The sequence below is a fragment of the Vipera berus genome (assembly GCF_964194415.1).
Source record: "Vipera berus genome assembly, chromosome: 1".
Classification (NCBI taxonomy): Eukaryota; Metazoa; Chordata; class Lepidosauria; order Squamata; family Viperidae; genus Vipera; species Vipera berus.
Genome location: NC_138202.1, coordinates 102122875 through 102139364, shown reverse-complemented (window position 1 = coordinate 102139364; position 16490 = coordinate 102122875). Strand labels below are relative to the sequence as shown.

At 41.2% G+C, this 16490-nt stretch overlaps 1 protein-coding gene across 3 annotated transcripts; it reads right to left on the bottom strand.

Annotated features, from left to right (window-relative positions):
* Nucleotides 1–1211: 1211 nt before the first annotated feature.
* On the bottom strand, nt 1212–16313 carry RIC3 (RIC3 acetylcholine receptor chaperone). Of its 3 annotated transcripts, none has more exons than XM_081325233.1 (6): nt 16102–16313; nt 8577–8806; nt 7264–7342; nt 5606–5699; nt 3126–3274; nt 1212–2604 (listed from the first exon to the last, which is right to left on the bottom strand). In XM_081325233.1, exons 1-6 carry the CDS (start codon nt 16244–16246, stop codon nt 2108–2110), a joined length of 1194 nt encoding a protein of 397 aa, XP_081181359.1. In that variant the 5' UTR covers nt 16247–16313; the 3' UTR covers nt 1212–2107. The 3 variants fall into 3 exon arrangements, with proteins under 3 accessions (XP_081181359.1, XP_081181361.1, XP_081181360.1); XM_081325235.1 differs by having other exon boundaries at nt 1212–2418; XM_081325234.1 differs by having other exon boundaries at nt 3126–3271.
* Nucleotides 16314–16490: the final 177 nt, after the last annotated feature.

The following is a 16490-nucleotide window of genomic DNA, read 5'->3' as shown; positions in this document are numbered from 1 at the left end:
AAAGCAGGCATATGGAGTCCTTGGTGCTCTCTGAGCTTGATAGTTTGCCTGCAGGTGTTACATAACCTGGCTAGGTAACATCATCAGTGCACTGAAATATCTGCAAGCAAACAATCAAGCTTAGAGAGCACCAAGGACCCCACAGTTCAGCCCTGAGCTTCAAATATTCTCTTGTAATGCAGATGTAGTATGACCCTTCTTCCTTCTTGGGTATTCCTTTGAAGGCAAGCTTGCATAAAACAGCACATTTAAAAACCAATTATTTATAATTTACAGAGAATTTTAACACGAAGGACATTTCTGCACGGTAATTTATAGCATCTTCTGGGATCATCTACTCTTATTCAAAATGGCAGTAATGCGGGAAAGCTTTACATCACTTTGATAGTAGCTGAGTGATGCTGGGCAAATGTTGTAAGTCACTAGTGTGTAAATCATCAAGCAAAAAAATAAAAATAAAAAATCCCAGTGTATTAGGCTATTAATGCTCTGCAACTATGCAGAAATGGGATATAATAATGCTTGGTTTATCCATCATCTAGTTTTATCCTGAATATCAAGTATAAGCCCCTAGTTTCTTAAGATTTTCACAATGCTGTTAAGTTCTGTGTCAGTTTTTGCAAAACTTATTCTGACTTTGTTTCATCTAGATTATAGCCAAACATACTCAGGCTGAAGTGTAATTTGACAAGATGTGATAGAAACCATCAGTGTAAAAGCAAGATAGCAAACAATGAGCTACCAGTGAGATGAGCAAGATTGCTTGTTTCCTTTAAAAAAATATTAGCAATCTTTGCCAAAATGAAACCACCTGGTTTTTTTTTAATTAGACAGAGAAAAAGATACTTAGATGCCCCAATCTGTGTCACTGCATGGGGAAAAATTCCTGTCACTTCACATCCAATGGCAATTCATCAAACTGCCAGGAAACAATAGAAATTGCAACCTAATATATCTTGAAAGTCCCAGCTGGGACTGAATGAAGCAACCAATCAATTATGGAGAATTCTGGCTACCAGGCCAGATGATCAACTGATATTTTTCTGGATGGGGTGATACTGAAGTACAAGGAATGTACAAATTGACCTTGAACCAATTCAGATTTTGGAACCTGTGAAAAAAATGCACCTCTTCTACTTCCAAACTGATTGGGAAAATCAATTTAGACTTTCAGTTCTATTAGGAAAGAAAAGCACAAAAACTTGTTAAATTTCCAAATTAGGATTTATTCTTTCCAGATTGATTCACAAATATCCAATATCAATGTGCAACACTTCAAATTTGACCCACAAGTCATGTTTTTTGAATCCATAGGAGCCTGAATGCAAACTCAGTGTCCGTTTGTAAACTCATTTAGGAAGCAGTCACATTTGTTCTCAGGACTGTGTGATTGCAGCGCAGGTTTCCATGCAGCAGCTGCACAATCCTATAAAAATGAGGCCATTTTTAATGAATCACAGGAAGGTGTCATACTCTTGTGTGATCCAACACATCTCTTCTTATTCAAATCCAGATCACTGGACAGTCTTAACATCTATTTAAATTTGATATTTCACATCCCTTCAGAGATTCAGCTTGGAAATTTGAATCAAACCACTACATCAACTGAATGGCCTATGAAATATCTTTTGCATGCTGTAATTTCTTCATTTTAAGATATGAAAGGTTTTTATCTCTTAGCAAAATGAACAAAGAAATCTGTCTAAACTGTACTTCTTATATAATGATTAAATTGTATTGATCGTTTGCTGCCCTTGTATGTTACTAAAAATGAACCACATCAGTCTATGTAGGACAAGTTTTGCTCTTAATACATAAATACACTGAGAAAAATGAGAACATTTTTTTTCTTGGATTGCTTTTTGCATTTTTTACAGGACTAGGTTAATGCAGTGAACCTAAGCTGCACTCTTGAAGGCAAAAGCTGAAGAAAAGTGCATAAAAAAACTATGTAAAATTATTTTGTTTTCAAAATCTTTGGAGGCCGTAGCAAGGGAGACAAAGAACACTGTTGCAAGATTTCAACTGGGCACACAACAGAGAAGTTAAGCTTGGTCCAAAAAGCAAAAATCACAGTCTGTGGAAGTGACCTCTTTGTACACAATCCTCAGTGTCCTAGCAACTCGGTGACTTTTGTATTTCGCTTTCTCAGGATACCAATTTCATCAGGATCCTCATCCTTTTGCTCTGTGGATACCATATTTCCATAATCGCAGTCCATCGGCAGCTCCCCTTTGACTACCTCTTCTGTTTCGCTGCAGCTATCAGAGAAGAATCCTGCATTTTCTGCTAGAACAGCAGGATCATCCTCTTCATAGTGGCAACAGTAGCACTCCTCAAAGTTATGGCCAGTCCCACTCTGAGCACTGAACGTGGTCTGCTGGCTCTTCTCAGGTCCTGCTGCAGAGCCATTGTTCGCTATGGCAAGAGCAGATAAAAGGGTTTCACTATATAAACAGTCCTCACTGTCCAGAAACTCCATTCGCTCAGCTATCTCTTCAGCAGAAGGCTGGCTTGGATCTGGGCAATCTACCAGAATCGTGTCCTGTCTGTGCCTGAAGCAATCAGAATTATCATAAACAGGAAAGGTCTCTTCTGGATAACCTTAAGACATAAAATGAACTGATCTTAGATTATGCAGTGAATCCAAACAACTTATTCCCAATATTATCAGAATTTCTGATAAAAGTTTCCAGACTTTGGGAATTTGGGGAAGCCGTGTGGTAAATGCATTTACCCAACATTAAATTGCAGTCACATTTTCTTTCAAGCCAGTGTTGCTGGAATTCTAGATTAACACAGCTTACTTGGAGTCAGGAGGGCCAGCTTGGTGCAGTGGTTAAGGCACCAGGCTAGAAAGTGGGAGACCCTGAGTTTCAGTCCCACCTTGAACATGTGGGTGACCTTATGCCAGTCATGCTTTCTTAGCCCTAAGAAGCAGGCAATGGCAACCACTTTTGAAAAACCTTGCCAAGATTAGCCCAAGTAGTTGCCATGAGTCAACTATCTATTGGAGACATGCAATGTGGTACCTGTAGACACTTCACTTTGCACCTGCAAAGTGCCCTTTTCACTATAAAGGGAGTAAATGGTAAGGTATGAATCTGAGCAGGCTTCACTCTAACCTTCCCAGTCTTCCATATAAGGAGCCTCTTCTGCTTCTTTCTCTGGGGAGATGCTGTCAATGAGTTTGCCTTCTTTCATGACTTTAGTAATTTCCCGGAGTTGTTGAAGAAGTCTTTTCTCCTGATCAGTTGTGACATTTGGGGACCTGCTGTGGAATAGGAATTAAAACACACCCAGTAGCAGTGTCTGGCAATATTTATACATATTTTTAATGGAATGGTCCAGGTGAGGGTTCCTGGGGGGGGGGGAACTTCACATTCCATAAGTCTTTGCGGGCAATCTCAATACCAAAGGGAAAAAAAAGAGTGTTCACTGCAATTTCCTTCTTGGGAGAAGGAATGATTTACAGAAAAAATATGTGAGGTTACATAGTGACATAGTATGTTTTAAATGCTCTCACAGGAAGGGCACTGAAAATACTGATATCTTGGTGTAACATCTACTATGTCATGCAACGACTTGAATCAAGATAGAAGGTAAGTCACAGTTTCCCAGATTCAGATGCCAGAGAAAACTGATTAGTTTTAGACCAGAAGTGGAAACTTCTGTTTTTGTCTTGTAGCATGTGAAATTGAGGAGGAGAGATGATGGCCCAAGTTTCATGGTAGCTTATTTTGAAACAGGAAATCTTGGTTGGTTAGTTTAAACTGACCTCCACAAATATATTTCAGCCACAGAGTGGTCTAATTTTAAGGAGAAAAATAAATTTTACTCAAACTTTGATATGATACGGATTGTAACATTTCAGCTGTTCTAGATTCAGCCCAAATATAATTATTACAATGACCAACATGTAAAGCAATTATATTGATGATCATTTAAATATTTCCCATCCTCTGAAATCAGACTACTCTGGCTTCTTATAGTCCAAAATATCCCTAAATCAGAATTAGGATGAAATCTGAGCATCCCGGCAAACATGGCCAATAGGAAGAAGTGGTGGGAGTGGCAGTCAAGTACGGTAGTATCTGGAAGGTCACACTTTGGTTGTCACCTGTACTACTAGTGCAAGGAAAGGTCTCTGCTACCTTTCCATCAGCACAATTCCGTTGAAAGAGGTAAAAGATGAAACAATGGAACTAAAAAAGGACAGGGGACTAAAAAGTACTGACTTAAAATAATGTCCCAAATATTTTACTGAGGGTCTATTTTTTTCCATTTATTTAGTGACTCACATTATTGCTAAAGAAAATAATGACACTAAATAATTATACAATAGACCCAAAGGCATTGGCCATTGGGAAATAAATGGAACGAGGGACCTTTTACATGTGTTCATCTCTTGAGTGACTTACAATTTTTATCGTTTTCTCCCATGCTAATTAAATATCACAAGAAAGAAGAAAGCATTCAGAATGCTTGTCCAACTTTCTCTCAAGAAATAATAATAATAAAAAAACATCACCATGCCACATAATGGGATGGGGTACAAATGAAAATGCGGCTCAGAAGCTGTAGATTAGGGTGAAGAACTCAAACTCAAGTTGTGATATAGTGAGGAATGACCATCAGAGTCAAAAGAGCCGTGGGCCCGCTAGGGGGACTGCTGTCATCTCAACTGATTATCCCCCATCCCAAATGGCATGGCTGTTCTTAAAAATGGCTACGTGGGACTCATTTCTGAAAGGAAATGGAATGATAAGCGGTTTTGCTTCATTTTGAATATTGGTTTCGCTATTTCATCTAGAAAGGGAATGGCATAAATAAATCTGTTTCAAGACACTGCAACTTAGCATTTGGTCAGGCAGGTGGAAAAGATTTAGAAAAGAGTAATTTTGACTGCTCAAGAGAGCCTCCCCTTCACCTCTTCTCTGACCAAGCCATCACTGACCATTTTGCATGGTCACTGGACTGAAAAGTTGGTAAGTTGTCTTCTTCTTACCCTTTCCACTTTGGAATATGTTTGAAGCAATTCATTTTGTCATTGGCATCTTTCCTTTGCCTGAGGGCATTTTGAGTTTTGCTTTCCCTGTTAGCATTTCTATAAATCTGGTCCACCTGTCTTGTTGCAGTCTTCCTTGGTGGTTTCTCCCTTTCCCCCCCCCCCCCCAACTCTTATATATGTCTGTAACCTTCACCAACTATTTGTCCAGTCTTATTGTTTTTTTTTAAATGTCTCCCTTTTTTAAAAAAACACACAAACTTTGGGATTGTTTGCACTTGCACTTTGAAAGAATTCCCTCTACTGTAATTTTGGTTTTTTTCCATTAGATTTTTCTGCCATGGAATTCTGTAAGTTTATTAAAATTGTTTTCAATTGCATTATAGTACATTAGCTTGTCTTAATACCAAATTTCCAACAATTATTTATCTGCTTTCCTCCAAAATTCCCACTATATCTTCCACATCAGTTCAGATTAAGTCAAAGACAGCTCATCCTCTGAAAGGAGAGAAAGACCAGAAACTTAACATTTGAAAATGTGAATTGGCCCGGTCTGTATGTAAGTATAAAAACTGAGCGTTCAACAAAGAACAATACCTTTCACAGTTGGGTCCCACTCTGTTGATTATTTTTTCCATGGCTTGTTCGGTCTCTCTCAGTTTATCTTGAAGCTGAGCAAGTTCATAGTCAGCTGTAATATAAACACAGTTCCAGGAGGTGTCACTAGCTGCAGCTGAAGCAGTTCAGTCCACTAAACGAGCATGGATTGTCTTAAATGTACATCAAGAAAAAATGGAATTTGTTCTAAACCATGAATGCTAGTAAGCAGACTTATCTTTTATTCTTTCCAAACAGAAAAAGAGGGGGAAAGGATTATCCCTAAAGCCAGAAGCATCATATATGCTGCATTCAATTTTTCTTCGCTGTCTGATTTTTATTGCCTAAAGAAAGGCAAGGCTCTATCATGGTTAGAAACATAATCTAGTGACACATATAATATTCAGCAAAAGAAGAAAATGAATGATTATTTTGGATGAGAAGAAGGAGAAACAAGGTTACAGCCTGTCTCAAGAATAAATCTCACTGGCTGGGGTAAAATTTATTTTAAAACGTATATGTCTAGGACTGTGTGAAAAATAAATACAGTACAATCAGTCAAAAAGATGGGGATTCATTCTTTGTAAAACATATAAAGAATAGAAGTACAGTAAAAATGGTTTATACTATGCTTCAGGAAGCAAAGAACATTTCTACTTGTATATACAGTAGAAGAGTTCAGACATATTCAATACACACACACACACACACACACAGACACACATTTTTGGACTGGGAGGCCCTTCTGACATTTATTCATGTTTTAGTCATCTCGTGAGTGGATTATTGAAATATTCTGTACATGGGGTTGTCTTAAAGACCACTCAGAAGCTATAGCTGCTTCATATATAGTGGTGTGGGAAGTAATGGGCATGCCTTGGCCTGCCCAGGTGACACCACTGCTCTGCAAGTTGTACTGGTTGTCAGTTGACCTTCTGATGCAATTTAAGGTGCTGATTATCACTTATAAAGCTCTGCTTGGCATGGGACTGGGTTATCTGAGGGACCACCTCTCCCTAGTTACAACAGCCTACCACATTAGATCTGGAGGAAGGCATGTTGTGGCCCTCCAATTAGGTCAGTTCCATCTTTCTGATGTTCTGGAAGTTCCAGGCATCGGGGTCCTGAAAACCAGAGACGTGCTTACATGGCCCCACTAGTAAGATGGATATACTCATTCTCTCTTTCTCCCTGGATATATTTTTACCTTTAATTTACTTTTTTAAAACGTTGTTTATATTTTTTAATGTTTTGTTTTATAGCTCTACTCTTCTTTATTTATTGTACACCAGCCAGAATCATTTCTTGTTAGATAGGTGACTATATAAATTTCATTAATAAATATAATTGGAGTGGGTATACTCTGGGTTCCTTTGATTAATCAGGTTCATCTATCGGGACCCAGCATCCCCCCAGACATTCTATAGCTCCAACCCTGATAATATTGAAGAAGGCTCTGAAAACCTGGTTATTTCCCCAAGCCTTGGGCTAGGGTACATGCTAAGTCCCTGTGTAGAATTTTGTTGAGGGATTTTCTGGATTTTATTTTATTTTTTACTTCCTTATTACTGTATTGACTTTTAGCATAGTAAGCCTCTCAGGGTCTTTTAAGCCACACAGATAAACAAATTCTATCTCAAATCTGAAATGGTACTTACTGATATTCCGGTTTTTATTTCCAGGTGTTGAAGGAGGGCATTTGTGCTCGGCTGTTGAGATCATCCCTTTAGAGGAAAGCTATTAATTGGAAGAAAAGCTACTATTGTAGAAAGAGTGAGAATAGCATCTTTAAAAAGCCTCATGAGAATGAGAAAAAGGCCAGTTTAACCATAATTAGAAACTATTATTTTAATTATATCAATGAATTGTTGATATTGTAAGTCTTGGATTTAGTAACTCCATTTCCATCCCCTTTCGTATACCAGGAGAAGTCATAAAAATCTTCTTCCAGTTTTAAGATGACCAAACTGAGGAATCTCTGGCTTAAACTTATAAATTAACAAATGAATTAGCCTTGAAAAACATGGTTTGATCTTAGTTTAAAATCACATTCTCAAAACTCAGTCTTAAAAGGTCCTTTTTTATATTTTGGCAAGTATTTCTGGTTCCTTGTTATGCTTAAAGTGAAACAAAGACTAAGCAACAGATTACGTATTTTATAGTGCTACTTGGCAGAATGGCAGAAAGTATATTGCGTAGTCAGAAAGAATATGAATTTTTCCCCTTCTGTCCCATATTTCCAAACTAATTGGTTGCAGTGTGAGACAATGCCTGAAAAAGTACCCATGTGTGCAATATCAACTATTCCATAAGCTCCCAATTACTAGAATCTTCCTACATGTCCTTGGAAAGGTTCCTCAGAAAGAGCAAGAGGTTGCCAAAAGGAAGAGATATTTCCATTGTAGGATTGTCATTTCTGATTAGGCAATACTGGATGCCATCCTTAAATGAACAGTTTCAAACTCTGTTTAAAAAAATGGACAAACATTGGCAAAACTTGACAGAAGCCACTGAAATTCTATTTACCAAAATGTTTTATGCAAATTATATAAAGAGAAGGGGGAAAATAACTAGATATTCTGATATTTGTCCCTAACATGTGCAACATTTCTACAGAGAGCATCAGTTTCAGCTTTAAATCCTTACTTATTTATTTTCCTTTAAATGGGGGAGAATATCTGGCAGTTCAAAGGCTGAACTCTGAACATCAGAATCTGTCATGTGCTGGCTGTTTAACTGCTCTTAAATAGCACCAATTAGGTTCCACAATGACAGAAGCAAAAACAATTGATGGAATGTATCTGTTTATTGCTCAGCCATTTCTTCTACATTTCTTCTATAATTTTCTACAGGGGAAAAATAAATATTGTCTTTACCATAAAGATTCCTGTAACGTGACCTCAAGACCCACGATTTGCCATGTACTTTCTTGACACAAGAATTAATTTAAGGGTGAAGATAAATATCTTACCTTAAACAGAATATATACGATGTATAGCAGGATCCCAAATCCATATATTGGGATGACCTGTCCCACAAGACCTCTCCCAGTACCGCTGCCTCCACTTCCTCCGCCACCTCCGCCCTTGGCTTTGGCAATAGCCTCAGCAAGGTGAGATCTTGGAAACTGGGAAGCAGGTGGTCTGACTTCTGGAGACATCTGGGGACGTGCTGTTGGAGGAAAGTAGCCACTGCTTTTTCCTGAAAAAGATCAAATCATAAAGATGTATTCAGTAAAGAAAATGAACTTAGCAGTGGTTAGAATGGAGTATTTGCAGGCTGACTCTGCTCACTGCCAGGAGTTCGATCCTGAGCAGCTCAAGGTTGACTCAGCCTCATCCTTCCAGGGTTGGTAAAATGAGGAGCCAGATTGTTGGGGCCAATGTGTTGACTCTGTAAAACGATTAGAGAGGGCTGTAAAGCACTGTGGAGCGGTATATAAATCTAAGTGCTATTGCTAAGAGCTATTAATTAAAGCAAATAGTCTTGTCGATCCATCTATAATAGGACACTGTTTTTATTTACATCCTAATCAATAGGTGAAATCCAAATGTTAACATGTCTGGTTACATACTGTAAGCTAAATGGAGCCATTGAATAGAGTCTTCATAACAGTCTTTCCAAATGATAATGACTCCATGAATTGGTAACACATATTTTGAGCTGACACTAGATAGTTTAATATATCTGGGAATGCTTAAAATTGCAGTAATAAGCTATGATACCGATAGCTTGTTTAAAACAAATGTTCGCAATTTACATGAAATACTGCTGTTCTCCTTAGGTAGCAAAAAAAGTTAAAGTTGAAAAGTTGGAAGAAAAAATGTATTGAACTAACATTTTTAAACAAAGAAAAGATACATTAGCACCCCCAGGTATAGAAGTATATTTGCTTCTTCCCCTTATTCATGAAGATGAAAACTCAAATCAACAATAACCAAGCCAATCAGATCAGTTAGTTTTGCAATTTACAGATAGCTCTTGACTTATGACTGTAATTGAGCTCAGAATTCATGGTTGTAAGTCATGATTCTTGTTAACGGGTCACTCCATGATCAATTTTATGACCTTTTTTGTGGTGGCCATAAAGTGAACGTAGTGGTCATTAAACGAACCTGTTTTCTTCAATAGTTGTTTTTTGACAGAAACCAAAAGTAAACACCAGAAACCAGCAAACCCCCCCCCCGCTAAAAATCAATCATGTGACCATGGCATGCTGCAAACCACCATAAATGCATGCTTGTTTCCAAGCACTCAAATGCGATCATGTGACCTGTGGCAATTAGAACTCTGGACCTGGATGTAAATAGCTCTGGGGAGATCTATCATAACTTCAAACTGTCACTAAGCGACCAGTTGCTAAGTCAGGATATGTACCGGTATATACATTTTAAAATATAAATAGAATTATCCAGAACTTGTCAAGGGCAGGCATTGAAATTACATTTTAGGACATTTTCAGGTTTCCCAAGTTATGAAACTTTTTATCAACCATTAGTGACACTGGAGAAACTTGAGAATAGTTTGGCAATGACCATCAAGGTTTTCAGGGTTGGACAATTTCAGCATTTTTTGTTTCTTTTTTGTGTTAATAGTTTTGTTGGCAAGATTTCAGAAGCCGTTTGCCATTATCTTCTTCCTAGGGCTGAGAGAGTATGGCTGGCCTAAGATCACCTATCGGAATTTGGGCCTAACGGAAAAATAGAACTCATGGTCTCATTTCTAGCTTGGAGTCTGAACCACTACACCAAACTGGCTCTTTCCAGTTTATGTTGAAATTAGTATGCATTTGAGAATGTGCTCAGAAACTTTTGATGTTGATTACTATAGATGCACAGGAGTTCTTAGCTTAATTTGGCACTTACCCTTTGAATTTATAGCTACTTAGAACAAATTAGGCCTGAAATGATAAAACCGCAGTTAGGTCGCCACACAGTTGAGCTGATTTTTGTCCATAAATTCCCCCCCCCCCAAAATAAACCATAATGTTTTTCAGTATGATTGCCATTAGAGAAATTAAATCTATTGAGACAAGACAGGTTTGCTGGTTTTCCATATTAACAGAATAATAAAATTGGAAGGGACCTTGGAGGTCTAACCCAACTCCTGCTCAAGCAGGAGACCCTATACCAGGGGTAGGCAACCTTGGCTCTTTTATGACTGGTGGACTTCAACTCCCAGAGCAGGCTCAGGAATTCCCATGCTCTATACCATTCCAGACAAATGGCCGTCAAATCTCTTCTTAAAAACTTATAGTGATGGAGCATATACAGCACAACTTCTGGAGGCAAGCCATTCCACTGATTAATTGTTGTCAGAAAATTTCTCCTTAGTTCTGGGTTGTATCTCTGTTTGCTAAGTTTCCATCTGTTTGTTTTTTTGTTCTGCCCTCTGGTGCTTTGGAGACTAGATTGACACCCCTACTTCTCTGTGACAGCCCCTCAAATATTGGAAGACTGGTATTATGTCACTGCTAGTTCTTCTGTTTGTTACACTAGACCACAGGTCGGCAACCTGCGGCTCCGGAGCCGCATGCGGCTCTTTGAGCCGTCTCTTGCGGCTCCCAGCCGCCCGGTGCGCACGCACCTCTTCCAACGGGCAGTGGTGCGCGCGCACCTCTCCAAATGGAGAGTGGCACCGCCCGTTTGGAGAGGTGCACGCGCACCTCCCCGAATGGGCGGAGGTGCGCGCGCACCTCCCCAAACCTTTGGAGAGGTGCGCGCGTACCTCCGCGCGAATGGGCAGCGGTGCCGCTCTTTCAGGAAGCTGCCGCGGCCCGTCTGTGAAGCTGCCGAAAGCGGCAGCTTAGCAGACGGGCCGCGGCAGCTTCCTCAAAGAGCGGCGCCCCTGCCCATTCCGAGAGGTGCGCGCGCACCTCTCCGAACGACCGGAGTTGCGCGCGCACCTCCCCAAACCTTTGGGGAGGTGCGCGCGTACCTCCGCGCGAAGGGGCAGCGGTGCCGCTCTTTGAGGAAGCTGCCGCTTTCGGCAGCTTCCTCAAAGAGCGGCGCCGCTGCCCCTTCGCACGGAGGTACGCGCGCACCTCCCCAAAGGTTTGGGGAGGTGCGCGCGCAACTCCGGTCGTTCGGAGAGGTGCGCGCGCACCTCTCGGAATGGGCAGGGGCGCCTCTCTTTTTGAGGAAGCTGAGACGGGCCGCGGCAGCTTCCTCAAAGAGCGGCACCGCTGCCCATTCGCGCGGAGGTACGCGCGCACCTCCGGTCGTTCGGAGAGGTGCGCGCGCACCTCTCGGAATGGGCAGGGGCGCCGCTCTTTGAGGAAGCTGCCACGGCCCGTCTGCAAAGCTGCCGAAAGCGGCAGCTTTGCAGACGGGCCGTCGCCGTCGGGCAACCGGGAACCGGTTCCATCTCATTTTTAAAAAAATGGCAGCCGTGTGCGTCCGCGCATGCGCAAAAAACCTTTTTGCGCATGCGCGTGCATGGACACACGCACGCGGCTCCCTCCCTCTCAGGGGATTGGGAGTGGGAGGCACGGTTTTTCAGTGGTTCTCCTCCTATCTCCTGGGACGCTCGCAGTCGGTGTTGGCAGGGGGGCAGAGGTCGACCCCTAGGACTCTCGCTTGTGGAGTTCCTCAGGGGTCGGTCCTCTCACCTCTCCTGTTCAACATCTATATGAAACCGCTGGGTGAGATCATTCGTGGTTTTGGAGTTGGGTATCATCAATATGCTGATGATACCCAACTTTTTATTTCGACCCCAAACCACCCCAGTGATGCCCTCGCTGTGATGTCCCGTTGCCTGGAGGCGGTTCGGGTCTGGATGGGGAGGAACAGACTTCAACTCAACCCTGACAAGACTGAGTGGCTGTACATTCCGGCTTCCCGAGACACCTGGGATGTTCCACCTCTTTCTATGGGGGGTGAGCTTTTACCCCCTGTGGATAGGGCTCGCAACTTGGGAGTCCTCCTAGATTCACGACTCACTTTGGAGGATCACATAGTGGCCGTGACTAGGGGGGCTTTTGCCCAGGTTCGCCTGGTGCGCCAGTTGCGGCCCTATCTGGACCGGGAGGCCTTGTGTACGGTCACTCATGCGCTCGTGACCTCTCGCCTAGACTACTGTAACGCTCTCTACATGGGACTTCCCTTGAAGACTTCTCGGAGGCTCCAACTGGTACAGAATGCGGCCGCGAGAGTTGTCTTGGGAGTTTCCCGGTACTCCCATGTTACACCTTTGCTCCGTGAGCTGCATTGGTTACCAGTTGTCTTCCGGGTAAGGTTCAAGGTTTTGGTTATGATCTTTAAGTCCCTACATGGCATGGGTCCGCGATACCTCGAGGACCACCTGCTGCCGGCGTCGACTCCCCTCCGCCCTGTGCGCGCCCACAGAGAGGGCCTCCTCAGGGTGCCTCCTGTCAAGGAATGTCGACTGGTGGCCCCCAGGGGGAGGGCCTTCTCTGTGGGTGCTCCGGCGTTATGGAACCAACTGCCGGTTGAGCTCCGGATGGCATCAGACCTCCGATCCTTCCGTCGCGGGTTGAAGACCCATTTATTCGAACTAGCGGGTCTGGCCTGATGGGGGTACTTGGGTTTTTTATAGGTTTGTTTTATTATTCTGGTTTTAACTTGGGCATTAATTTAATTATCTTTTAATGTTTGTACTGTTGTTTATATTTATGCCCTGTGAACCGCCCTGAGTCCCTTTGGGAGAAGGGCGGTATAAAAATCTCAATAAATCTAAATCTAAAATCTAAAATCTCTTTAATTTGTGATGGAACCGGTTCCCAGTGGCTCTTTTTCTTTTTTAGGTTGCCGACCCCTGCACTAGACATATCCAGTTCCTGCAACCATCATGTTTTAGCCTCCAGGCTCCTAATCAATTTTGTTGGCTCTTCTCTGCACCCTTTCTACAGTCTGAACATCTTGTTTGTATCGTGGTGACCAGAACTGGATGCAATATTCCAAGTGTGGTCTTACCACGGCATCACTTCACATCATCTTGATACTACCCCTGTTGATGCAGCCTAGGAATGGACTGGGGTTTTTGGTAGCTGCAGCACACTGCTGGCTCATATTTAAGTGGTTGTTCACTAGGGCCCTCTAATTGTTACTGCTGCTGGTATGCCGTTCAAAGATATTTCCAAATGTGTAGAAGAATCTTCTTCTAAAAAAACATCTTGTAAATACTGCATAAAACCAATGAAAGATTGGTAAGAATTATTAGTTAAGAATTCTGGAGAAAGTTAGTACTTATTAATCTCCAATGATCTTGTTGCACATTATCATTTATGCAGTGCATTTGATGGGAAATTTCAGCCAAACTAATGGGTTTCCCCATTTACAAAACTATAATTCTATTGAATACTGACATATTCAAAGCATAAATAACTTGAGATACTTTTATCCACTTAGGTATACAGATTACTGGAAGATTAAAAGAAAGGAAATAACCACATGTTCAGCAAATCGTTGATTGAACTGAGTGTTCTTCAAATGTTCTGATTGTGGCTCTCTTTTTTAACCTTTATATTTTGCAGCCATGTTTTATTATCAGTAGTTAAAATTACTGATTCTGTAATAACTAAAACCAACTCAAGAAGAATGCATACACATTTTATATCCATCTGCCTATGCAAATATTCAGATCTTGAAGTTCTTTAGTTTTGGAAAAGCATAATAAGCAGTATCTCATCAAAATTGGTGCCATTCAAACAGACCAAGAAACATATATTCATTGTTAACTCTCCCAAATTAAATACAAAAAAATATAAAATAAAAAGGTGAACTTGCTTAAATAATGGCTTATGGAAATGTAACTGAAATAGAAATATTATTGAATTTCTGTTGCAATGAAAAATATTTACTGCTTCCATTTTGGTAGTAAAAGTATGACTCTAAAAATGACATGAGGGAGTAATGATATGGTGGTGACATCTAAGATTCAAAGGGTGCAGATAAGCTATATTAAAATACAAATAACCATTTTCCCTATACATGTATATTTTAAATGATTTGGGCAGCAACAGTAAACACACTTTAGAATAATGGCAGTGATGCATGTCCAGTAAAAAAGGGTTGAGGAAAACAATAAGTAGGAAAACACATTGTGGGTCATTTGAACAATCTTTATATTTATTTATATTTAATATAAAACATCCAAAATATTGTATAATCAGCAAATAATAATGGACATGAGAACATAACATGTATGAAAATAACTGTGATCATTACAAAAAGGTAGGAAACTAATGCAATGGAAGATAAAACAAGTGCTTATGAATGAAATAATTCAAAGAAATGAAATAAAACAAATTTTCTTAGAAATATATTTTGAATTTATTGCTATCTTAATCCCATTTTAGGATCACAAACACTGAGATAAAATACTGTAAATGCAAGTGTATGGAATTAGTTTAGTAGTAATAATTGCTTTGTTCACACTTCCTATAATGTAGTTTACAGAAGATTTTGAATGTTGAACAGGCACAAAGAATACAGGAAAAAGTTCTAAGTAATAACATTTTAGATCTACAGCCCAAAGACCTAAAGTAATTCACAGATCAAACTGGTAATTTTATTTAGCTCTGACTAAAACTCAACTGTACCAATTAGAGTGGCACTGCTTCAAACAATGATGAGACAACCAGTGAAAAGGTGAATTCTTCGGTCCTCTCCTCCTTTACATCTTTATGCTAGTCTAGAAATTCGTAGGCGCCTTTGGTAAAAGAAAAATAACTGGCAGACTTTAATAGCTTTGTGAAAAATGACTAAAACTAAAATGTTACTTTGTGAGAATCATGGTTTGTTCATTCCTTAGCCCCTTGTGACAAGAATCCACAGATTAACAGCCTACATTTTCAAATGTATCACCTACTCTAATATTTGAGCTTGCTGCCCCAAAAATGCCACTGCAAAAATTAAGAAGGGCAACATCAGTCCTTCTATCCCAGGGGTAGGCAACCTCGGCTCTTTTATGACTCATGGACTTCAACTCCCAGAATTCCTGAGCCAGCTATGCTGGCTCAGGAATTCTGGGAGTTGAAGTCCATGAGTCATAAAAGAGCCGAGGTTGCCTACCCCTGTTCTATCCCAACCTAAACAGGATATGTTGAGCCTGCAACTTCCAGGTTTCCCAGCCAATCTGGCTCGCAGTTTGGGGAATTAAAGCAAATCTGAAGATTTGGAAAAGACTAGCTGAGGGCTATATATAGATGGCTTTGCTGTATTACCTACTGTATTACCTACTCTAATACGTATGGTTGTGCCCAGAGATACAACCACACCTGCTATTCTTTCTCACCTCGCACTTTTTCAGGATTTATCAAAGATACAGTTCAACATTAATCATTTTCCCGAGGATTATTAATTATTGTTCAATATAAAGCGGGGATCCACTGTTGTCTGTATCCTTCCTAGACGCCTAACCTCTGCAGCATAAGGCGAAATAGAGGGCGACCGTCTTCCGTGCAGCTTCCTTCGCAAATGCTAGGAAAAGATCCAGAGGAGCCGCTCCGGGGAGCCCTGCAAGCTGCCTCTTACCCTCGGGCGTGGCGGTGGACGGGGAGACACTGGAGGGCTCCGGCTGCCTCCAGCCCCGCGAACGGAAAAACTTCGGTAGGAGCAGCGACACGCACAACACTAAGCAAGAAGCCAAAGCCACTTTCCGGAACGTAGAATACGCCATGGCAACAACTTCGCACTGGCCACAACCGGAAACGGGATCGACCCGGCCTATTTCCCTTTAGCGTCACATCCACCCGCTTCTCCCTGCAGCACTAAGCACGGCGCTACCATAGAGTTCAGGGTCGTGAGAGAAGCGTGCCTTTGCTGCGCTTGCGTAGGAGCCCTGGCCGTGCGCGCGTGTGCACCTTCGGAAGACACGGCGAGGCTTTTAGTTGTCCACGCAGGGCCTGCCAATAGAAAACTGC